This window comes from Chamaea fasciata, unplaced genomic scaffold (genome assembly GCF_029207755.1).
Source record: "Chamaea fasciata isolate MVZ Bird 193981 ecotype frontalis unplaced genomic scaffold, bChaFas1.0.hap1 SCAF_6, whole genome shotgun sequence".
NCBI lineage: Eukaryota > Metazoa > Chordata > Aves > Passeriformes > Sylviidae > Chamaea > Chamaea fasciata.
In genome coordinates, this window is record NW_027094091.1 from 43,705,042 (window position 1) to 43,730,208 (window position 25,167).

General features: G+C 40.1%; 1 protein-coding gene across 3 annotated transcripts in view; it reads left to right on the forward strand.

Moving 5' to 3' along the window:
* SH3D19 (SH3 domain containing 19) overlaps window positions 1-25,167 on the forward strand; it is an 84,498-nt gene that overhangs the window by 12,131 nt on the left and 47,200 nt on the right. For 2 of the 3 annotated variants that reach the window (XM_066186152.1, XM_066186153.1), the window contains exon 2: window positions 6,746-6,785. In XM_066186152.1, the coding sequence (XP_066042249.1) occupies window positions 6,746-6,785 (40 nt within the window). Of the gene's footprint in view, window positions 1-6,496; window positions 6,786-25,167 lie in introns of those variants that run through there. The other variant, XM_066186154.1, reaches the window with a different exon arrangement.

Below are 25,167 nucleotides of genomic sequence, written 5' to 3' on the forward strand. Positions count from 1 at the left end.
TACTTCTTTGTTTTAAAGCCAAATTAGTTTCCCAAAATACAGGAGGGCGAATATCTTCTGAATTTCTCTTCAGCACTTTATTGTGAATCCATGTCTTGTCCACATTGAATATGACTTAGCTTCCAAATGCTTGATCCGTAAGATTATACTGGGGACTTTTGTTGTTGAGGTTTACCATCTCAACAGTATGTTGTGTCAGATGAACGTACCTCCATGCAGGTGTTCAAAGCTGAAGGCGCTTTTGGTGCTGGGTGTTCTGGTTCTCAAGCAGGGCAAGTTCCTGAGAAGGAAAAGAATAGAATAAATTCGGATCTTGCATACTGTGTATGAATATTTATAAGATAGTGTGTTAATACAGTCAGAAGAGCAAGTTTATTCACAGGTCTATTGCATTTATTGCATATTAGCAGTCTGTGACAGGCAGGTATAGGTAGGACTGAATGAGCTCTGTGGGCTAGCTGAGGAATATGCAGAATCTCTGCAGGCATGCTAAATCTCTGATTTGGGAAGAAAAAGGTAGTACAGTGGTCTTGAAAGATAATTTCCTTTTAATGGCAATGCTAGCAACATCAGAGAATTATTTTTCAGAAATGTGGATTTAACATTTCTGAAATGCCTAGAGAGGAATGTGTTTTGTGGTTTTAAGTCTTGTGTTCATCAAAATGTTGAGTCAATTGATACTTTCCTTATTAAAGTATAAAAAAATTAAGTAGTAGGGCTCATCTAGAGAAACTCCCGCTGTGATTCTGCTGGTGTACTGATACCTGTGTCTAGTTATACCTGAAGTACATAATCTAAGAATTACATTGCACTGCTCAGCTGGTATATCTTTCATGAAGATGTGGGGCTTTGTACTTTCAGGAGTTGCTAATTTTTTGCAAAAGAGCTTTAGAAGCAGCTGTATCCTAAATTTCCTTCTTAAACAACTGTGGTAGAAGGCAAAAGTGTGGTAACATATATATGTAGTGGGTGTATTTGATTGCTTATATTCTTCATTTATCATTTATGGCTTAAGAGCAAGCCCAGTTCCCAATGCTGAGTTTGGTCTAGGTTCTAACAGTGTGAACCTTTTAGAGAAATGATGAGAGCTTACACAGTCTGTTTCCTTTCTCTTTTATTTTCTGCGTCAGCCCCCACTTTTGCTAGCACATATGCTCACACTGATGCACACACACTTTCCCTGTTGCACTGCAGGAGAAATGTAGGAGCAAGAATGAGGGGGTGGAACTTCAAAGTCACAAAAACAAATCAACAGCAAATGAAGCATTGGCAAATGTGGCCTCTGCTGTCCAGTAAAATCCTTTTTTCACTTTCATGTTGTGCACTTAAAAGTGCACTAAATGCTTTAAATGTGATTATAATTTATTTTAAACCTTTTTAGCAAGGTAAAGATACTATAACTTAAAATCGTGGGATAATTACACGCTTTATGGTGGTCAGTAGGTTTCAAAATTAAATACTCTACTGCAGAGGTTCAGTATGTTCTCAGCTATGTGTTGGGGTCTGTTCCCAGCCATCCATCAGTTGTTTTTAAGAGTGGGGGGGGAAGGCATTACTACAAGTATAAAAAACTGCAGGAATGCGTTGTGCTTACAGACTCAGTTACTGTTTAGCACTAAAACTGACAGACTACTATAATTTCATTGTGGGGAGTGTTACAATGTTGTTTTCTTCCTGGCAGTGTACTGCTCTGGAAGTCAACAGCATACTGTAGAATTTAAAGTAAGTATAAAAATGGTCTGCCTTTACAATTAAAAACTCTGAGCATGTCCTGATTTTGTAGCCTTTAAAGCTATACATAAAATAAATTTTAGAAGTTTCTTCCAAGCCTCTCATTAATCTCTGCTTGAGGCTTCAGCCTTTTAAACAACTGATAAGGGACTCTGCTGTTAGAATGTTAAAATACATAAACAAATGTTCGGTTTTATGGGTTTTGTTGTATGACTGTTCCTAACAAAATTGACCAAAATTTATAGTGGATTCTACATAGTGGAATCAATTTGCATTGCTCTGATTCCCAACCTGAGGGAAGTGCTAAAAAGAAGGAAGGGTGGCTTTGAGCCACAATATTGCCTTAACAACAAAAAGGTGGCAGTATCAGTGGCAGTTATTGCTTGTCTCAGTGCAAATAAAGCAACTGGCATTGAAAATCCTGCACAAATGCAGATCTTTTTCCCAGAAAGTGTGCAATTCGTTTGAGTGAGGGCCCCATCTACACTGGCAATTAGAAATGAAAATTTGGGGTTCTTGGTGCCGCTGGCTGGCAGGGACTAGTGCACCATTTAGCTATGATCACCTGGGTCTAGATGTAAATGACTAAAATAGTGGCAGGAGCCATCACATTTCTGCACGATGCTTTGTAAAGCTGCTGTACTGGTCTTAGCATCTGGGTTTGTTAAGGCCTGACAGCCTTCAAAGCTCATTGAGGATTGATGCATTCCGATGCATCATCAGATGAAAGTTTTACCGCCTCTTCCAATAATTTGCTTATCTTGAAAACATCACTTCTCTCTATATTTTGATGTTGCCAGCACTGTATAAAAGCCCATGATTGGTTCCCACTGCTTGGTTTATCTGGAGGTTTGCCATTTTTACAGTAGCATGTCATGCTTTCTTTCCTTGTGAAGCCACTGCTGGGGCCATCGGGGGCTAAAAACTGCTGGGATTGAGACTGCTGGAATCGTCTTCCTGAAGTGTTCATGTCCTGCCTCTTCTGCTGACTGGTCAATTCAACAGGCATAGTTAAACTCGAAGATATAATATTTCTCAGGAATGGGAATGGTATGTGCTCCCCTTTCCTCCTTTCAGCTTTTAAGAGATCAAGCTGTGGAATGGGGTAAAAATTGGGAAGTTACCAGTCTCAGGAGGTAATTGCATTGGAGGTTCCCCAGTAGCTTTGCAGTTTGATGCGGCAGAATGTGTGTTAACTTTCCACTCATTTTTCAACCACATTTTATGTTTATACTTGAATTTTTTTCTAGTGAGAGCAAACTTTTCAGTTGAAGTCACTCTTAGCAACAAGATGCTTTGAAGAAGCTTGCAAAATAAACAGAGGAAAATAATAGCTGTACTTAGTGTGAGTTGCCTTTTTCCTTTTCTTTGCTTGTCTTCCAGAAACAAGAGTGATTGCCTTAAAAGATACTGTTTTCTGCATTGGTGGTCTTTTTGGCAAAAGCTTAAACTCTTCTGGGTTTGTGGAGCAATTTAAATGATGTTGACCCAGTTACTTTTCTCTTGACTGTTACGTTTATATTTTCCATGAGAAGAAAAACTGTTCTATCATATTAAAAGGAAACAACAAAAGAAGCTAATTTTCCCGAACTTGGAGTGTTAGAGAATCACCTTTTTTTTCTGAAAGCAACTGGAACATGTCATTTCTGTCTGCCACTCAACCTTTGAATGCTGAAAAAAGGCATAAAGTGTCCATACTACTGCTGTAATACACAGAGCACAATTTCGTAGATCAACACTAGATTTGCCAGACAGTTGTGATATGAAGAGCAGATCTTTTGTGCCCTGATGTTTTCCTTGATTCTGCTGTGCTCAGAACTGGGCAGCAGTCTTCCCAACTTCAGCCAGGAGTCTCTGACTTCTTCCACCTCGTCTACTCCACCTGCTAGCTGCTTGGCTTCTTGCACTATATCCTTATCCTGCTGCTGAACAAGGCTAATATATTTCTCTTGTATGGCTGTAATTTTATGAGGACAGCAGAGGTTTTGTGAATAGTAGATGTGAGTATGAAATGGAGAAAAATTTGAAGTATGGTCTGTAGAGGGTTGGAGTATGGTCAGTTCTTACAGACTGAGAGACTGCAGATCTCTGGCTATGCAAATTGTGGGTTGGAGGACAGGCAGAAAGCACTTCATTAACTAAAATAAACTCAGGATCCTACAATCTGGTTCTGTAGCTTGTGACTACTAGCTGCTTATGAATTCCTAACATATTTTACTATAGCTACATACACAGTAAGCAATTTTGTTACTTCTAGCAACAGAAGGATAGGGAGGACAGTACTGGTGTCTTGTGTCTGGAAGGTGGTATCTGTCACTGGAAGTGGCATTTTTTCCTGCTTGTTTCCCATGCCAGAGTGCAGACTGGTCTGTTTGTTCATTGTAGGTGCTAGTCCAGCAGCATTCAATGTTTGCTCTGATCCGACATGTGGTTTTGGCTTCCAGAGTTTAGAATTGAAGAATGTACAGTTTTCTGCTAGAAGGACATCATATCCTGTAGTGTTTTATAGCAATTTATATCTTTGATATAGCAGAAAATCTGTAGTGCAGGATTTAATTTTAAGATCTTTGTAACTATACAGTCTTCTTGCTTATTTCTGTTAGAAAAGATTACAAAGAGATCTCTCTGCTGTTGAGGTAACATGTATAGAGAAAAGAGAATCAGTTGTGGGCATGCACTTTTGAGACTCAGCTTTTTCAAGTCAAGGGTTTGCCTACAGAATGGAGAAATAATATCTGCATGTGTGTGCGCGTGTATTTAAAAAAAATTGTCTGTTTTTTCTAGGCTTTCGTATTCTCGTGTTTCTAGAGGTGTGTCATTATTTGAATTGATGCTTGTACCTAATGTCAAAACAGCATTTAAAAATTCACAGAATCAATTGGGTTGAAAAAGACTTCTGAGATTGGGTCCAACCTATGACCACGTCACCTTGTCAATCGGACCATGGCACCAAGTGCCATGTCCAATCTTTCCTTAAACACCTCCAGGGACAGTGACTTCACCACCTAATTGACTCCAAGCACCTAACGCAAAGATTGAGCTCTTTGAGTCTCTCATTACACTTGAAACTAAAACAAATTTAAAAGGTTAAGGTCACAGCAAACTTAATATGGTGAAGATTTTAGTTCTATTTTAAAATGTTGGCTCTTTGCTTGTAAGATTACAAATCCTGCTTTTCAAGAGGATTAATATGCATGTGGATGGTGTGCTCTCACTAAGTTTTTTAGAAAATAAAATGTGCGAAACCAAATGTAGTATTGAAATGTTGAAACAGGAATGAAAATAAAAGGGAAAAGGGAATCACATTGATTTCCTGAATGGGCAGGTTGCAGCTGTGTGGGCGGGCAGTGGTGGATCTGCTGACTGGACATGGGCTATGTGGGAGAGCTCCCAGATGTGCTTGCATGTGCTCTGACTCGGTGTCTTCCTTCTCACTGGTTTATTCACACCATCGTTTTAGCAGTGGGAGGGCTTTGTCTTAATACTCTTAGATTGTGCCTGCATACAGAGCAGGAGACACTGATAACAAGCAACAGATGGCCAGCAGATTTCAGTAGGAAGTCCGGTCTCATTTTTTTCAGTGCTCACAGGTAAGGCGGTTACATGCTAAGGATGGAAGGAGTGTGTGTTTGAAGAACTGCTGCTGCAACTCTGGATTGAGCTATTCCAGAGCTATACCATGCTGCTTCTGCTAGCAGAGTTGAATGCAGTGTGATGAAATGGAGATCGCTGTGAGTCAGGAAGACAATAAATTATAACTGTGTGGCTGTGACAGCTCAGTAGGAGCACCTATGGATGGAAAAAGCATTACATACTTCTAAGCACTGTTGACATGAGACAATTTTTTACCACTTTTCAATCAAATGAGCACATAAAGATTGGAGAGGAAAATACTTGTTTTTTACAGAAGATAAAACTGTACAAAACAAATGTGTGCTGTCAACAGAACAAATTTTATTTCAAATGTAGAGCATTAAGATTGAAAATACAATCTGTGAATGTGAATTTTTTTTTTTAGGAAGACTCTTCTGTATAGACGAGCTTTTCACTGAAGTGTTTATTAACACACAAAAAATAGCTTTCTGTTTTAAAATACACTCAGATCAAATTAGAAGCAAAATTGCCATGGTCAGTGGAGATTATGTGTAGCTGTAGGAATTACCTCCTGCTTGTAGAGTGGATCTTTCTGCATTAAAACATTAAAGCCCCTCTAATTTTAGAATATATACATTTTAGGTGGAGAAGAGTGTCAAGTTTTCAGGTAGTTCAAAAGTCATGCAGTGAAAGATATTCTGGACTTAAAATATAAATGATAATACATGAATTCTAATATCATAACACTGTGGTTGTTTTGTAGTGTTTGTATGATAATCTTAACTCTTGAGAGAGGTATTTTATATTTTCTTTGCATACTGGAGATGTATGTTTAGATTTTTGTGGGTCAATCTCATTACACCAAATAAGCTACTTGAAATACTTACAGGATAAACAAAACCCTTCCTAAAACCAGAAAAATCCAGTATTTGGAACCCCCAGAAGCTGAAGAGTTAATGGTGGGGTTGCACTGGATTCAGTGTATTTGCAGATGTTGCTGCAACCAACTGCTGATTTTTCTCCCATCCTGTAAGGGAACTCTGCCAGCCATGATTCATGGAATGATTTTTTTGCGCTGAGTAATCTGTGGTTTTTCTTTTTTCCTCTTCCCTCTCCCTTATTTTTGTCCTGAACTAAAGCACGATTCATTTCAGCTAAAGGGAGGAGAAGCTTCCAAAGCGTTAATACAAAACATTAAATACACTGTGTTTTGAGTGGAAGAGTTGTAACAAATGTTAAACTTGCAGTAATTTTACTTGGTCTTAGGCAGTCTAGTCCAGTGTGGGAAAACAGTTTTAGAACAGAATCAGCTTTTGGTTTTGCTAGTCATATGGTTTCACAGTTCTCTTAAAGACTTCTGTACTAGTATTGCTAAAGAACATTCAACTTCTGTGCTGATGTTATGCCTCCTTTCTCACAGATCGCTCAGAAAGAAATAAACCAGACTGCCGCTCTTCAGGGTAAGAACTGTATTTCTCTATTTATTCTTCCCTTCACTTTCTTTTTTTTTTTTTCCTTCCTTTTTTTTTTTTCTTTTATTGGGTGAACTAGGAAATTGGCCAGAAATATAAAAATGTCATTCTTCTGCTTCTCTGTTTTGGTAACCAAAATAATTTTCTGTTAAAAATGATTGGTTTATATTCTTTATGGGCAATTTTTTTTCAAGAAATTAATAGCATTTGCTACATTGTAATTGTGTACACTTGAACTGCAAATGCTTGTTTTTGTATTGTGCACAGAGTTGTTTGGTAAAACTGTGGTTTAAAGCAAGAAACCCCTCATGACTTTTGCTATTTTGAACAGTTTGCTTCCATAGCAAGGAAAATAATTCTTGGTTCAGTCAAAAATAGCAACATTTTATTATTTATTCCATTAACTCTGATCCCATCATACCTAAGGTTTCACAAGAAGCAAATTAAAGTGTTTTAGACAAAACACACATGCACACACACCAACACATTGTGTTTATTTAGAATTTCCATCAGAACTTTCATGATCTTCTAGGCTATTGATTTGCAAGGCCGTATTTTCCCTTAAGCTTCTGAATATTCTGTAGTTCTTCTTGTGCTCTGATTTTTAAATAATCTCTTTCTCTATTGCCTCATTTTCAAACTCTCTCTCTTTCAGTTCTCCACTGGGGAATAGGATTTTGTCCATGTCATGTGGTAGATAGTGGAGTTTTAATGAACTAAAGTGATAGAGGAGACCAGCGAACACTGGCTGTCCCATTCCTTTCTGAAAAGTCCTTCCAAAAATGCCCCTGGTGTCCAGGCTTTTGACATGACCTGACCTTTTCATTTGATTTTTACAGTCTACATTTTTTCCTTTTTGGTACATTTTTACAGTACAGTGGGCTAGCATTTATAGCTGGAAGAAGAGTGTAGCATTTTCTTACAGAACACTTGATGTGTTTTATCTGTTGTGTGATGCAATGGGAGAGGATGTTTTTCGCTTCCCTCCCCCATCACCACTGTAGCTGATTCCAGCAGTGTGATTAAGTTGCATTGCCTTTGTCTTTGAATACTTTCATCTGCTTAAAAGCTCAATCACTGCATGTGCTGATTTCCTTTCATACTTAAAAATACTAAACTTCTTTGTTTTCTTAAAATGATGTGGTTACAGTCTAAATGTTAGCACTTTCATTACATCATGTCATATTGCAATAATGTCACATAAATCCAAACCATTATCAAAAGGAAATCTAATTTTATCAAAATGTTTAGTTTAAGGTTGAAACACCTTCAATCTCTTCCTCTTTCTTCTCTCTAGTTGTTCTCACATTCCTTTTTGCTCTGGAATGTGTTTTAGAAGCTTGAATTTGGATCAAAAGCAAAGTAAAACTTGGGATTTTTTTCCATGGAATTGGAAAGTCAGATGTAGACCAGCTTTGGCAATAAAACACTTCCCTAAGTTGCCTGGACTACAGTCTCCAAATTCTCATGTGGAAAGCACAGAGTAATTAACAGTATAATGCTGATTGCTCATAATGTTGAGAGAAACGCAGCTTTCAGTAGTCTTTCATTCCTGTCAGTAGTGCACGTGCTTTCTGACCGTATCTATGTATCTTCTACTCCCTTCGCAGTCTCACTGGCCATTGTGTCATGAGCTGCAAGGAAGAAAAGCCACCATTTAAAGGGTGGCTTTTAATGGCATTTAATGTTTTGTGCATGTCTCACTGCTGTTCCTAGACTGGAACAGGAGCAGCCTGCCTTACTTAAATGATGTACTCTGCTAATTGATATTGCTACACTCAGTGGTTCATCTCTCATTATAATGGGAAGCATTATTCTGTGGTGACAGATTGCTGGACGAGATTCTAATCCCGAGTCTGGCCACATCATGCCCAGAGAAAGACCTGCAGTTGCATCAAGGCCAGAGCCCCTTGATAGAAGAACTGAGGGAAAACTGAACTATGACATATGCAAGGCTAAAATTGAAGTGCAAAGCACCCTTCTCTTGTTACATGGGCAGAATTTCCGAGCTGCTTGAATTCTACTGGGAACGGTTTAATGCCATTTTATGATGAGCTACTGCACTTAGGACACTGTCCTCTCTGGGAGCAGTTCATGACAAGGGAAGAAGAAAATACAATGGTTCAGAGGCATCTTGGCTACTTAGTCCTTAAACTGCGTGTTGAGGGATGCATATTTTAAAAAACACAATATACTGTCCCTCTCATGATCTCAAGTGGAACAAAAATGACACTGCAGCTCTTGAACTCAAGGTCTAGAAACAAGAGTTTTTGCACTAGAATTCCTATGAAATATTGGAGGTGGACATGGGGAGACCAGCTGACAAGATGAAGGAATAAGCAGTGAGCCTTAAGAAAGGTAGGTAACCTAAGATTAAATAGCAGATGCAGATGTTTCCAAGAGAGAGCCAGAGAAGTAGTTTATTGTTTCAGACAAAACTCTGGTGAGATCTTGCCCAGAAGTCTGTGAACTCTAAACACATACATGGAACACTGGGATAAGAAGAGACCAAAAGAAGGCCCAGATAACCACCACCAACTCTTCCTCCTGCATTATAAGGTTAGGTTTTGGTCTGGAACAACATCATTGTAATAATAAAAAAATCAGATAATATTATTTCTTGTGATTTCAAGGGTCTAAAGCTTGCCCATTCCAACCTCCTTTTCTTATGTATTTCTCGACCTGTGTATTTCTAGATGTGTTTCAAGTTTGTGCTTGAGTCTTTGCAGTATTAGGGATGAAAATTTTATATGCAGTGAGACAGGATCAGTTTTAAAACATACCTTGGACATAGTTCATTTGCAATGAAAGACATATTAAAAAAACCTGTTCTAGGTAGAGCAGTATATAAATGGTCATTCATGTAGTTACTTTATTATAGGGTGATGCCTTTTAGAAGAATTTTCACAGCAGTGTCAGGAACTCTGACAAATACTCTGGTTTGGTTATTAGCCCATCAGATGTTTAACATGGGAGAAATGCTACAGAAAGAGGGAGTATTCTGAGGATAATACAGGGATCTAGCACGGCATGGGGAAGAAATCTAGAGAGCCAATGAACCAAAGACCGTAGATAATTATTTAAAGGGAGGGAAACGGATATTAGATAACATTTACAAAGTGTGCATTATTATATTATCTTCTGTCTCTTTTGGTATGTTAGGAACCATCTGATATTCAGGAGAGTTTAGATACAGCAAGGAGTAGCAGAACAGGGCCCGTGTATCTGTTTTGTGTATTGCTCTGCACTTGTATTTTTTAAATATAGCACATTAGTAAGATCAAAATAAATGTTCACTGAATCCAAATAATACCTATTGCTATGTTAAATTTTCATCAAGAGACATTTAGTTTCATGACCTAATAGCCATCCTTCAATTGTTACGTTTCAGACACTATTAAAATATGTCTCTACTGGTAACAGTGGTCTGTAATTATAATTCTTGATTTTACTGTCAGGTCATGCTTGTACTGTTGTCTCTGATAGCCTCAGGTCATGCACTGCTGTAACACAGGTCAATTAGGTCAAAAGAAGTAGATCTTTATTCCTCTAAATGTTTTCAAACTGAAAATTATACGATAGCAATAGAACAGAAGATTTCAGGCGTCTGCATATTTGCAGTTAATCACTGAACATGAGTAAAGCTTGTAGAAGGAACTGGATTTTTTTTTTTTCTTCTTTTGGTTAAGGATTATGGATCAAAAAAATCCTGAAACACTGTCCTGTAATTTGATATAATTCATTGTAGTTGCCTTGATCTTGGAGATGAGAAGATGAAGGTAGCTAACAACTGCAGCAATTTATTGAGAGATTTAGTGTAGAGTATCAATCGCTTGAAGTCAAGTAAGAAATCTTGGTTTTTAGAATATCAGTGTCAACTGTGAAAAGTGGGGAGGGGGATGAAAATAATTAGTTCCTTTCTAGAAACAGATCCTAGGTTTTACTGCATATGGTCTGCATGCTGACCGTAATGTGCTTAAGTTCTTTTACAGCTGGTTGCCTTCATTTGATTGCGGTAAATTGAGCTTTTTTATTTAAAATGCATTAAGTCAACAATACAAATAGACAAAAGTCGTCTTTTGTTCCTTTATAAACAAGCATTTGTAGTGGCTGATCAAAGGGGCTACTGATCCCTTTAGTGAAGCTCTGGTAAATCAAGTGATCATTTTTATGAATGGTATTTTGTATCCAACTTTGGTTTTAGTTGTTCGGGTTTGTTTTTAATGTAGCAGAATTCCATTAGTGAAAGCTTCTCTGCATTTCTGTTTCTTCTGCTATATAGTGTTGATTTGGTGAAATTGTGTTTAAGAAATACCACAATAACAGTCTGACTATATCTTAAGAATGTGTTTTCTCAGATCATCTGTAAAGCTTGAAAAGACACTCTTAAATGAAGATCTTAAGCATTTAACAGAGCCTGAAGGGGAATCTTAAGGCACTGGCTTGAGAATGTGGTGGAACTGTCCCCACTTTATAAATAAATGAGATGGTTTTACAAACCAATATGCTTTTGAGGTCTTTAGAAAACAGACAGTAACAGCGTTCTCTATGTTGTAACCATTACAGTCGGTCATTTAATAGCTTCACAGGTTCATAGAATATCCTGAGTTGGAAAGCACCCACAGGGATCATTGAAATCCAGCTCCTGGCCCAGCACACAACCATCCCCAAGAGTCACACCATGGACCTGAGAGCATTGTCCAAAAGCTTCTTGAACTCTGTCAGCTTTGGTGCTGTGACCACTTCCCTGGGGAGCCTGTTCCAGAGCCCAACCATCCTCTGGGTGAAGAACCTTTTCCTAATATCAAACCTAAACCTCCCCTGACACAACTTCAGGCCATTCCCTCAGGTCCTGTCATTGGTCACCACAGAGAAGAGATCAGTGTCTGCCCCTTCTCTTCCCCTCACCAGGAAGGTGCAGACTGCAATGAGGTCTGCCCTCACTTTCCTCTTCTCCAGGCTGAACAGACCAAGTGACCTCGGCCACTCCTCACACAGCTTCCCCTCAAGGCCCTTCACCATCCTTGTTGCCCTCCTCTGGACACTCTCTAACAGCTCAATGTCATTTTTTTTTGTTGTGACACCCAGAACTGCCTGCAGCACTCGAGGTGAGGCCACCTCAGTGCAGAGCAGAGCAGGACAATCCTCTCCCTTCCCTGGCTGTGCCTGATGTCCCCCAGGACAGGGTTGGCCCTTCTGGCTACCAGGGCTCAGTGACTCACATTCAGCTTGCCGTGGACCAGGACCCCCAGCTCCCTTTCTGCAGTGTTGCTCTCCAGCCTCTCGTTCCCCAGTATGTATGTACCTCCAAGGTTGCCCAACCTGAGGTGTAGAATCTGGCATTTGTGTTTGTTAAACTTTATTGTTGGTGATTGCTCTGTCTTAGTCAAAGGGACAGTGTGGAGAGACTTCTGCTGCTTCTGTACTGAGAAGTCACAGAATGGTGGGAAGGTCATCCAGGTCATGTAATCAAACATCATGCTCATAGTGGGAAGATGTTGATACTAGATCAGGCCCACAATGTTTTTTTTATAGCCAAGATTTGAAAATCTCCCAGGAGTGAGAGATTGAGCTTACTTACTTTCAGCCCACTCAGAGGCTGCTTGTCTGTCATTTACTAACTTTATTTCCAAGTGATAGTGCTGTGGAAACACTACCAAAAGAAACAGTCTAAACACTGGATTACTTAATATCCAGGAGGACTGAATTCATTCACACAAACATCCTGAAGTACAGTTTTTCATCACTGTTGTTGAAAAACCTTGTGTTGTCTACTAACAATGTCTCAGCCTTGTCAATGCTTCTGTTTTACTCAGGAGAATTCCAGGCTTTTGCCCATCCAGCCAGTGTTACTGACTGTGGTAAAGATCTGAAGTTTGAGACTTTGAGCCTTACTGGCACTCCATCTGAATGGAAAGTGTTGTGTGTAGAAAAAAGAATGAATGTTGGGGGATGTTTTACTGTGATATTCTTATTCATTACATTTAGCTTTTGCAGTTTTTAAGGCTAGGGAGTATCAGGTTACTTGTGGTCTAAGCATGCTTTTAGGCTATGAAAATAGAAATGTCCTGCTTTTGTACCCTCCCAGTAGGTCAGAAGTTGTGGTAGTTCTGAAAAGTATCTAATGTCCTTTCCAAAATCCTTGGGGTGCATTTTCACAATTGCCCTGAGCTGAGCTAAGCCTGTGTTGCTCCAAGAAAGAAAGGTCTCATTCTCTCCTTTGGGCTGCTGTCAGTGCTCATGTGGTTAGTTGGATCAGAAGGCTGATCTCCAGAGGAAAAAAAATAGCTGTGTCCCCCTTCACAGATGAAGCAGGTTCAGCATAGGGGGGCAGAGTGATTTCTTGCAAGTTCCACAATCAGTCAGTGGCAGAACTTGAAGCAAGGGCTCTGAGTTGTGACTCTTCTTGTTGTTATCTTAAAAGTAGGGTCATGTGACTCTTTTTTTCATTCTGAGAGAGAAATTTTGGACTCACTCACTCAGTGCAATCCCACAGGTTAAATATAGATTTAAACTGGTGGAACTTGAGATTGGAATCTACTTAGGTGTCTTTCTTTTGTTAATCACGAGTTTCTCATCAGCACGTGCTTTCACATTGGAGCTGTTGCAATGTTAATTTCTACTCTGCTCAGTTTATACTTATCTGTAAATGAGGGGAAAAAGAATCACAGGTAGAGCTGAGGGATAAATGGCAGATGGGTTCAACTTAGTTTTTGGCAGTTAGGGATCCCTAGAGTATCTAGAGCCTGTTCCTGGGGGTGTTTGTTTTAATGTTGCCAATTCATTGCTGTTGTGTTGGGGATTTTTGGCTATTCATCTCACAGATAGCAGTAAAGTTTATTGTGAAGGGTGTATCCTAGCCAGCCTCCTAGATCCCTTATTCCTAAACAGAGAAGAGGGAGTTGTTTTAATGAAAAGAGTGCTCTGTTCCTGGTTTCTGCAAAGGGAATTCTGAAGGACTGTTTGCTCTGGTGCCCTGAACAACTCCTTCCATTGTCTGGGCTTTTCTCCAGTGATTATTCAAATTCATAAGGGAAAATAACGCTGCAAATGAGATGGTTGTTGAAAGAATAAAGAGAAAAAGGCTCACTCTCTGTCTTCACTGAAAGAATTTCACTGCTTCTTTGGGCATCTTGTGTACGTGAGCAAGTTTCATCATCCTGTCATCTTTTAGAATAGACTCCTATAGAAAATACTGAGGACCATCCAGACACACTTCTTTTGGATTAGGAGAATTATCTGGGGCATGAACAACCATGATAGACATTAGTTCTAAAAATGGTGGTTTCAGGAATGACACAATTGCACTTTTTTAAGCCAAAGTAAACAGTCATGGTTATAATTCTGCTTCTTTATAATTTTTTTTCTCTGCAAGGCATCTCAATGATGAACAGCAGATAAAATTTATGTGGTAGCTGGGAGGGAGGGCTGGGAGAGAATTCTTTCCAAAGGTATTTGTGATATTCTCGAAGAAAACAGAAAAGGAGGAGGAGCTGCTAAGGTGAAGCCTATAGGATATGTGTCAGGGCTGTGGTGGCAGACTCAGCAGGTTGTAAACATACAATGCAGAAGTAGTAATTGTTAGGTTGTCTCTGAATGAATTTCGTGTTGATATTTTAAGAGTGTTGGGGCTTTCGTGTATTTCCCTCAGGATTTGTGTAGGATTCTGTCTAGGCTCAGTATCTACATTTTCCTTTGCCTCTGGAATTTGAGTGGGTGAGCTCAGTTTGCAGTTATATTGTACTCGTTTCCATGGCCTCTCACTCTGATGTGCACAAATGAGAAGAGGTTGTTATTTCGTTCTTTTTTTTTTTTTTTTGTTCTCTTTTTTTGTACAGCTCACCTACTTTGTAATTTCATTGTAAGTTATTTCTTTGGTGTCTTTGTTCTTTATTCTAGTATAGGGAATCAGTTACCTTAAGTAGCGGCGTCTGATTTGGCAGGTTGAACATTGAAATGATTGATCAAGTACTCTTTTAAAGCATGTTACAGTTGCATTCTTACTACATCATGGGGGTAAAGTATTCCTAGTGAGGCCTGTCACATTGATAATTTCTTCCTCTTAAATGTATTTTAGTATCATGTACAGTATAAAGTGCAATTTGCCAGCTGTACTTTAGACTCTGATCCTGTCGTTTGTGAGATTGCATTTCTGATTTTGCTACAAAACTTCTCTGTTCAAAAGTGGTAATTTGCTCAATGGAGACATCACCATTTGAATTTAAGCCATGTTTGCTTACTGAGTTTGTCCTAGTTTTGGCCATCTGTGACAAATTGCAGGCTCAATTAAGCTAGTATTAGCCCCTAGTATAGACAAGGATGAGCTGCTTTTTCATCTGTTCAGCTACTTCAGCTTCAAGAAGAGAGCTAAGATCCAGTGATACAAAAAGTCATGTTGCCTTTTCCCTTGGGGGCTTACAACCAAGGCAGGTCACCAGCAGGTCTCATTCCACAGGCGGGTCCCCTGCTACAGAGGACAGAAGTTAGCCCATGCAACCCTAATGTGGAAAGTATTCATAGAGGTATGGTCTTCATAAGTATGCATAGCTGCATCTTAATCTTGCGAGCATTGTTACAAGAGGCTTGTCATCTGACTATGGTGGACATTGCCATCTCCTGAGGCTTGAGGCAAAGGTTGACTTCTAATTAAAGAGAAGGTCCAAATCTAACCAGGATGTTCCAACCACAAGCAGTAATTACTTTGTTAAATCTCTCTTTTGATCTCTAGCATAGTATCTGGCTGAAGCAAAAGAAGTACCTCAGTGATACCACATTTTTATTAGGCAATACTTTTGCTAATAAATGCTTAGTAAAAAGAAGCAGCCTTGGTTTTACTATTATAATTCTTTTATTTCATGTCATTTGACTTCTGCGTCCCTATCCCCTTGCACACCAGTATCCAGTATCTAGTATTAGAACCTGAAAGGAGGTTGTAAAAGTGAGAGGACTAGAGGAAATGACCTTAAACTGAGACAGGGGAGATTCAGATTAGATATTATAAAAAATAATTCACTATTATGGTAGTCAGGCATTGGAGTGGGTTGATCAGGGGAGTAGTGGAGTGACCATCCCTGGAGGTGGTCAAGAGACATCTGGATCTGGTGCTGGATTATACAGTTTAATGGTTTAGTGGTTCAGGGGTTACAATGGTAGTGCTGGGTTGACAGTTGAATTTGGTGATCTTAAAGGTCTCTTCCAATCTTGATGATTTTATGATTCTATGAATACAGTATTAGTTCAAACAATACTGATATAGTTCTGTGATTGGACCGGGTCAGGAAGTTTCTTTCCTCTCCCAAAAGCACAGTTTCTTTGGACAACTGTTTTTAAAACCATTGTGTTGTTTTCTTGCCCTGTTTCCACAGCCCCTTCTGAAAGAATAGGTCCATGAATAGCTAAAAGCATGTAGTGCTCCTGCCAGGTGAGGGTTGGACAACTAGAAAGAAAGAGAACAGTATGATGGGACAAGTACCTTAGTGACAGCTGCAGGAGAGGCTTTTTTGCCACACCTTACTGGTGCATAGGACAAAAGATTATTTGCTTTACTATTCAATCTGTCTTCTTCCTTCTAAGGTTACTGACAAGGAAATGAGTTCTGTTAAATTTTTACAGTGTGAACTGATGAGAAATGCTTTTTGTTAATAACAGCATTTATTTTTTTCCATCAAGTACAGATCTGAAATGATAACGCAGTTCTCTGGCGCAACTTGAAGCCATTTCCTTGCTTGTTATTTGGCGGAAGAGACAGACCCTCATCTTGATACAACCTGTTCTCATGTGGTTGTAGAGAGCTATAAAGTCTCTCATGAGCCTCTTTTTCTCCAGGGTAAACACCTTTAACTCCCTCAGCTGCTTGTCATGAGATTTGTACTCCAGACCCTTCACCAGTTTTGTTGCCCTTCTCTGGACACTCCCACCACCTCAGTGTCCATCTTGTAGTGAGTGGCCCAAAACTAAGCACAGAATTCAAGGTATGGCCTTACTAGTGCTGAGTGCATAGGAACAATCACTCTGCTGGTCCTGCTGGCCACACTGTTCCTGATACAAGCATGGAAGGCCACCTGGACATATGCTGGCTCATGTTCAGACACCATCAACCAGCATCCCCAGGCCCTTTTCCACCAGGCAGTTTTCCAACCTCTCTTCCCTCAGCTGTATCAATGCCCAGGGTTGTTGTGACCCAGGTGAAGGACCCTGCTTCAAGCAGGGTTGTGCTAGAGCACATTGCAGTGATTGTGTCCAGATAGTTCTTGAGTATCTCTAGTGAGGGAGACTCTAGAACCTCTCTGGACCATTTGGCACAGTCACCTGCACAGTAAAAATCCCATGTTCAGATGGAACTTCCTGTGCATTGGTTTCTGTCCCTTCGCCCTTGTCCTTCTGCTTGGCACCACTGGGCAGAGCCTGGCTCCATCCTTTTGTCACCCTCCCTGCAGATACTGAGACATTGATGAGGTCCCCTCTCAGTTTTCTTGAGGATGAAGAGGCCCAACTCCCTCAGCATGTTATTCTAAGGGAGATACTCCTGTCTTTTCATCATCTTTGTTGTCCTCCTCTGGACCTGCTCCAGGAGCTCCATGTCTCTCTTGCACCAAGGAACCCACAACTGGACACCACTCCAGATGTGCCTCACCAGGGCTGAGTGGAGGGACAGGATCACCTCGCTTGCCCTGCTGGCATTGCTCTCTGAGAGAAGTGATGCTTCATATTTGTTCGCCAACAGTAGGTGTTCATTAGGGTTTTTTTTCTAACTCATGCACACTTTTAGTGCCTACGTGTGTTTTGGCAGGCAGTGCCAAAGCTTAACCTCATGTTGCATGCTGAAAAGTCTCTTTGGCTCTTTTGAGCTTGGTGTTTGCTAGTTTTATATAATGCATTCTATGTTCTGTAGTGTAAGAGACTGAGCTGTCATTCCTTATAGCTTTGCTGCTTCTTGAGAAAGTTAAAATGGTGTTGTTCTGCTTTTAAATAGATCATGTCAATCAATTAGGTAGTCTTAAGGAAAAGATCACTATTACTTTTGGAGGCCCAGAGGCATTTTAGCAAGAGGCAAGAAGGTTGACTGATATGAGAAAAAGGACAGGAATGTTTTACTGCCTTAAGGAATTAAGGGCATCACTGAGAGTGGAGATTAGAAAAATTACCTGTTTATGTTATCTGAATCCAGGGCCTTTAAGTTGCACTGAAGATGGGAAAAAAGTAATACTTATTTTCTATGCCTGTCCCTGTAAAAATTATGGATCAAGGGTTAGAGGTCAGAGATGAAGTGGTTGTTATAAGAGAAGGGTAACTCCTCTGGTCCCTGTTTTTTCTGGGTTTTTTTTGAGTTGCTGGAGTAAACTGATACTTCGTGGCTCTCTTTAATTTCCTCTGCCTAATTTACCTGATGACACCCTGTGCATTGATTGGAGTGCATGGAGGAGCATGGGATAGAGCTATGTGTTTGAGGGATACTTACAGGCGAGGGAAGGGCATGGATATCTGTGGCTGTGAAAGGTTTTGGAGCAGTGTTTCTTATGGCTGTTGCTCTGACAAGGTCTGGTTCAATCTGTTCTACTAGGTGTTTGTTTCTGAAGCTAAATTTAGTAGAGTGGCAGAAAATGATAGTGATTATTTCTTCTGAGTTGTAATCATCCATTAGAGAATGCAATATTTACTGACTTGCCATGTAATTTGAGGTCCGTGATGTTGTAAGACAGCCAGGATATATGATTGAGGGTGGAAGAAGTTCCTTTTGTCTTGTAGTATGTTTGCATGGTGTCTTGCTCAAAGATGAGATCTCTGGAGAAATGTCCCTGGAGGTTAAAGGCCTTCTCTCGGTTGTTGAGGTAGGTATTTTGTTCTTACAGCAAATTCAGTGCTGTCCCTGCCTATCAGGCTTTTGCAGTGGGATAGATGCAGGTTTTTTAGGCATCAGAATGATTGAAAAAGTTTCTGTGGATCTGTGGGTGGATGCTCCTATTTCACTCTTGGTAAATAATTTGAGTGTGCGTAAACTTGAATGCTTTTCCCCAGCCTGGGCTAGCAAAGATGTTAACTTTACCTATATGCTATACCTTACCAACATTCTTATAGAATCAGAATTAAAAGACCTGAAAAATAATCTTTGACACATATCTTTTTGGAGTGTTTGACCTTAATCTCAGAATTGCTGGATCACTGTGAATGTATAAAAAGGACTGAAGTTTAAGGTCATGTTTAAACTCAGAGGTAAACATTGCAGACCTACAGATATGTGAATGTATGGTTTGTTGTGTAGTGCAAATTTCTGGTGAATCATTTTCCGTATTTTGTAACCAAAAGCTTTGTCAATATCTGTGGCATAGAAGAAAAGGAAGCATTTCAAGAAGGGCAAGGGAGAAGTGTTTAGGGAAACATGCCATTTCTCTGACTGAACTACATGCAGGGTGCCTTCTGGAAAGTCAGGTCCAGTGAAGGGTGTGGTTATGAGATTTTATTTGACAATTTCTGTGCACTGTGCATGCTGTAAAGGCCATTGTTACAAGTTCGTGGATCTCACATACTGTAGGGTGTAACTGGGTGAGTCAGCAGTACATTGCAACAAGATGTGATCATGCCTGAAGATAGTTTTACTTTTGTGAGATTTTAATGTAAGAGGGTTGAAAATCAGTGTTTCTGCTGCTTGTTAAATTACTTGCTTATAAGTACAAATGGCCTGTTTGAAATCAGTATGTTTCTTTATATGGATGACCTTACAGTATTCTAAAACACATCTCTTGGCTGTTGGTTCACATTTATGTTGTAGAACGGGTTTTGGGTTTTTTGTTTCTCATTTTTAAGCACTCAGTTAAAGCTTCACTATGTTTGGTGCATATGTATTAATATTTCTGTCATGTAGGCTGTCCCTTCACAACAAATGCCTTTGCTCTCAACACACATCTATAATTAAAACAATGAGGAAATTCCCTTTGTTTCCTCACTCAGCTAAAGGTTAAACACCAGTACATTTCATGCAACTTGTTTGACTCAGCTGGCCTTTAAAGAAGTTGAGTTAGGCTGAAGGAGCACAGAAATCCTGTGGCATGGGACTTGTCAAAGAACTTAGCAATTCTCAAATTCTCAAAGGCGGTCAACTGATTTTTTGGCACTGAGGTCACACCAGTACTAAATGCTTCTCGTAATCCCAGTTCTGTGGGTTAGGTTGAACTTTACATTTTCGATCCCAAACATCTGTCTTTTGTATTACAGTGCTGGAATCGTGCTGCTAATCTTTGACTAGGCAAGATCCAGATATTATTTCAACTGCTGAGTGTAGAACCTATTTAGTAGTGTTCCTGGGAAGTGAGACTCAATAATTCACCTGTCAGAGGCCTCAGTTGCCTCAAGGTTCCCCAGGAACTCCTTCCTTATTAATCCAGTTTCCTCTCAATGGATGCACAGTAATTGAAGCAAATGGGCATATATTTTACAGATTTTTACACAGGAAACAAACATATCTAGGCAAAATAAGAAACACCTATACCTTGTTGCCTTTGTCTGGTTACTGCTGTGATGTCTTTGAAGTCTGTATACTTGCAAGCACCTGAGTTTTCTCCACTGGATTCCTCACCTCCAGCATATGCATCATCTGGGTCCTGCTGAGTTCTTGCCCTTGCAGTCAACACCCTTTTGTTCTTGCTTGTTCATCTCTGGAGCAGTGCTCTTTTGTGTTTTTATTCTGAAGCTTCTCTGTTGTCAAAATCCAGCTGAAATATACCCATCTTTTAATTTCTTTTGGTGATTTCCCCACCCGTTCCCTATTGTTTTATCTTTGCTGATCTGCAGATAAGTGATTTAGTAAGGATTTAAGATACTCATTGCTATAAAAGTAGTGTTATCTATTTTGTTACAGTCATTTAATGTTTCTAGTCAGATGAGATCATTGACATACCACTTTTTCCCTTTACAATACTTTAAAGATAATCTTACCACTATACTCATATATTCTATGAAATACAGAAACTATTTGAAGAAAATCTAATATTCATACTTTTTAACAGTTAAAGCCCTGTAAAGACATCTTGAATCCTGTGGATCCAGATTTACTGATTTTCTTTATGCCTTTGTCCTGCTCATCCTTCATGATTAAACCAGGTTTTATTCATCTGTGATGTCAATTACAAAGGTTCTGGAGCTCATTTAGCCACCAGGTTATATTTGATGTACAGAGATGTATGAAGCAAGCAGAATGTCCTGTCAGTGGCGAGAGAAGGCTTTGATTTACTGACTGAAATGCAACTGCAAATAGTTGAATCAAAAAACCATTCTTCAGAAATAGCCTTTGTTTTGTACTCTATAACTCTAAAAGTAGGGCACTGTCATCTTTCCCCATGTGCAAATGCAGAAACTCTGTAGACTTTAATGGTAAAGTATTTCCATCAGCAGAAGCTGCACTTTACAGCTAAATTGTTCTATTTGAAAGCACTGGTTCTTCCCTTCTGTTTTTTAACTGATATCTTTGTGTCTGAATATAATACTGGCTGAGCCCAAATATCCTGTCCCTATCACTATAACAATTCAGTGATACTTTCATTTGCATTTACAGTGCTACATTGCTTTTATGCTATTATTAAAATTATAGGTGTTTTCTACTCCTAGAATTATTTGCTACCAAGATTAAATTGCCATTAATCATAAATGCTATTTACTGATTTTAATCAAAACATACTGGCAGGCTTATCATAACAGTGTGTGATATGTTGATAGATGGCATAGCGGGGAGGCTTTTTAGCTGTTACAGGAGGGCCAAAGTCATCTTGTAGCATACATTTTATTGGGAGCTGAAATCAGTCAATATGCAATGAAGACTGAGAATGACTTGAATCAAGCTCTAAGGATTTGCCTTTCTGAAGTGGCTGTGTTTATACAGTCATCTTGGGGTTAGGAGCAGTTCGGCTCGGGTTGTTGACTGAAAGAAAATGCTGTAGGAAGTCTGTCTAGAATGTCTGTAGCTCAGGATCAGGAAAGAGTTAGTTCAGGGTGCACACAAGCCAAGTGATTCAGATTCACAGAAAATTTGGGAGGTGTTTCAGCTTCAGGGTCTAAGCTGGACATTATTAAATGTGGAAGCCGTTGTAACCTCATGACTTGTAGGCTGCTGTGAGAATTGAAGTGTGAAATGTTATCATCTGCTGCCATGATTTGCTTTGACTTCCTGCCTGTGTTCTGCCTTAAAATTGAAGGTTTGGTTGCTAAAATACGATCGCAAAGTATGACAGTGACAAGCACATGAATATGTAATAAGTGGTTGAAGAAACAGCTAGAGAGCAATTCCTGAAAGGATTTCCCTATGCTGATCAACGTGAGCTGTTTTAATTAGCAGAGCAGCTGGATTTTAGCTGCTGCTTAACTACATCCTCACTTGTCCAGACAGTGGGAAGTCGTGGTTGTGGCATTCATTTAGTGATGCAGAAGCAGACATCCTCAGCATATTGATGAGGATTGAATTGTCACTGGACTTAATTACTGGTACAGGATTTCTTGCTTTTGGGGCTGAGCCCAAGAGAGAAGTGTAGTTGTGTGGGGATAAGTCTTAATTTCTAGACTATTGAGCATGTGATTTCTTAGGTGACTAGATCTTTTTTAGCCTCCTGTACCTGCAGGGCCAGGACAATACCCCATGATCTAGCAGAGAACATGCAAGTGTTCATTTTACAAAAAGACTGTGGAGACAGGCTGCTGCCAACCATGTTTTTTCTGGTGCTTGTCTGATCTCCTAGTAAGCCAATATGGATGATCGGCACTAACAGGAAAAAAAAATATACGGAGTGAATCAGCTGATACTGAAGGATGAGAACAGCTGACATGAGGTATAGCCAGCATTTGGTGATTTATTGTCAGATTACTGGCAGAGTCATGGACTTAAGGTTTGTTTTGTCAGTGGAGGCTGAGCTGCTTACCACAAGGACGGCTGCTGGCCTCCCCGTCCGTTCCCATTTCTTCTCCGGTGCCACCCTGCTGCTTGTGTGGCTCTGCAGCCAGCTGGAGCAGTTGGCCTGTCTGGCTGAAAACTAATCAGGATATTTGGGATGGGATTCTTTGTTGTTAACAAAATCACGTGGCTGTTCCAGCAGACTTGTGACCATGACAGCACCAGCACAAGTGAGCTGGTGGAAATGGTGAGCGTGGGAAGGCAGGAGTACTGGCTGTGTGCTGTCTGCTTCTCTGACATGGTGGGGAAAGTGCACCTGGACTCCGTGTGCCCTGCCAGCTAACTTACATTGTCAGCTAGAGGACTGGGGCTCCTCAACAGTGGAGGCATTGAAGCAGCTGACCACTGTGGGTGCATTTTCAGTGTAGATTGACTGCCACGGGATTAATACAATTCTGTCTACTGCACCCACATCATGAATTTGAGATAGATGAGAGTCTTTTCTTTTAGCTTTTGGAGTTTTTTGGTAGAACTAGTAAGTCCATCTTTGGCCTGCAGGTGGTGGTAAGTCTGATCTTTTGCACTACAGCTAATTTAGCTATAAAGTTGCTACCATCTTTATGTAATTCAGTCTGCAGTGAAATAATTTAGGTGACATTTAAAACATTTTGTGCTTGGAGTAATGTCTTCTAATAAGTTTTTAGAATGTTGCACTGTAGTACACTGGCTGTTATAAAGATGGCATGATTTCTAAGGTAACTGAGAGGAATATATGATACTTTTTATTAAACTAGTGTTTTGCCTCACAGTAATTTTAGCATGAGCTATTTTAAAATTCTTGGCTCACATTCCAGAAGTCACAAGACATTAAAAATGGCAACATTTTAATTCTTCTGTGAGTATAAAGCAGGGTCAATAACCATCACAATTAGACGTACATTTAACTTTTACACGGGTATGTGAACCTATGGACTGATACTTTATGAAAAGCTTCATATAACTTGACATAAAGCATTAATTTTGAGACCTTGGAATAGATGCTTCAGAATATTAATTTTTTAGAGCAAGTGGTCATTCTTTTTCATTATTTTTGTTGGCTTTTTTTCCCCTTTAGGCTTTTATGTATGTCTAGAATGATGTATAAAAAAAGTGCAACAAGTTCCTGTAGAATATCATTGTTATGTCAGTTTAGATAAATAAACTAAAGGTCCTGGTTCTGATAAAGGGAACAGGCAATGTGAAGGGCTGCTCAATTCCTGCTGAGAATCCCATGCAAGCCAATAGGAGGGTGTGGAAGTAGGTGATGAAGAGATGCTGAGACAGGCTAGTAGCTTGGGATGTCTTTTGTGTCCCAAAAGACATGTCTTCTGTAGAGCAGAAGACGACTGTAGATGGCCACGGGAGACCCTCCCGAGATGGCTGTGGGTAGGCTCACAGGCAGGAAGGGGACAGTCACAAGGCAGTCCTGCCTGTGATCTCCAGAGGCAAGTAAAATCCATCAGTCCTCTGCCTGTTCACACTCAACAGCCAAGCTGCCTCACCATCAGCCATTCCCACATGGGAGTGTGCCCATGAGGTGCCCTCCACTGGGCTGGAGACTCTGCTGCTCCTAAACCAGCTAAAGGACTGGGTGAGTGAAAAGACAGCCCAGAACCGCCAGGCCTCTTGGCTTAGGTAGCTGTCCTGCTCTGGGCAGACATAACTCCCTTCCTGCTCCCGTGGGGCTTTGTCTGTGTGACTTGAGCTTTATTCCACTTAAACAGCGCCTCCCCTTCTCCGCTCTTTGGGGACTGCCAAGGTGAGTGATGCTCACACAGTTTCTGTGTTGGGTCAGGAGTCACCCTGCAGGAGCAGCCTTTTGAGATACCTGGTAGCTACACTGAAACCGTGTTTGAAGAGAGAGTGCTCAGTCAAGGAAATGTCGAATCAGAGCCCCTGATGGGGGAGAAACCATGGTTTATGCACAGTAAGTGCACTTACTGCACTGAACAGTTTACAGCTCTTTGCCCGGCCTACCTTGTGGCAATTTTATTTTCCTAATGCACAGATCTGAAATATGCTTTTGAAGCATTTTCCTCAAGTATTTATATTTAGAAAACCTGTCCTTGAAACTCAGAGTAGAGCATGCCAGAAAGAGTGAGTAGGTGTTTAACAACTTGAAACACACCACTCCAGGTTCTTTATCTTTCAGAAATGGTGACCCATGGGACCCTTTTCATATTGCTGCTGACTTGAAATACTCAACTGCTTTCAGCATTAGCAGGCACAGCAACTTACAGATCCCCTCTGAACTTAGTGGGTTTTTCTGGGTGGAAAGTGGATTTTGAGGAGCTGGCAGGGGAAGCTCATCAAAGCTATTGCCTTAGCTGGAAATGAAACAAAGTTTGTGATATTTAAATTAACAGTTAGCAAGGTCTAGGATAAATGTGCAGATGTCAGAGGAGTTGCTCTGGTTGTCGACTCCTGCATGCTAAAAAGGTGGGGGGAGCGGTGGAGGAA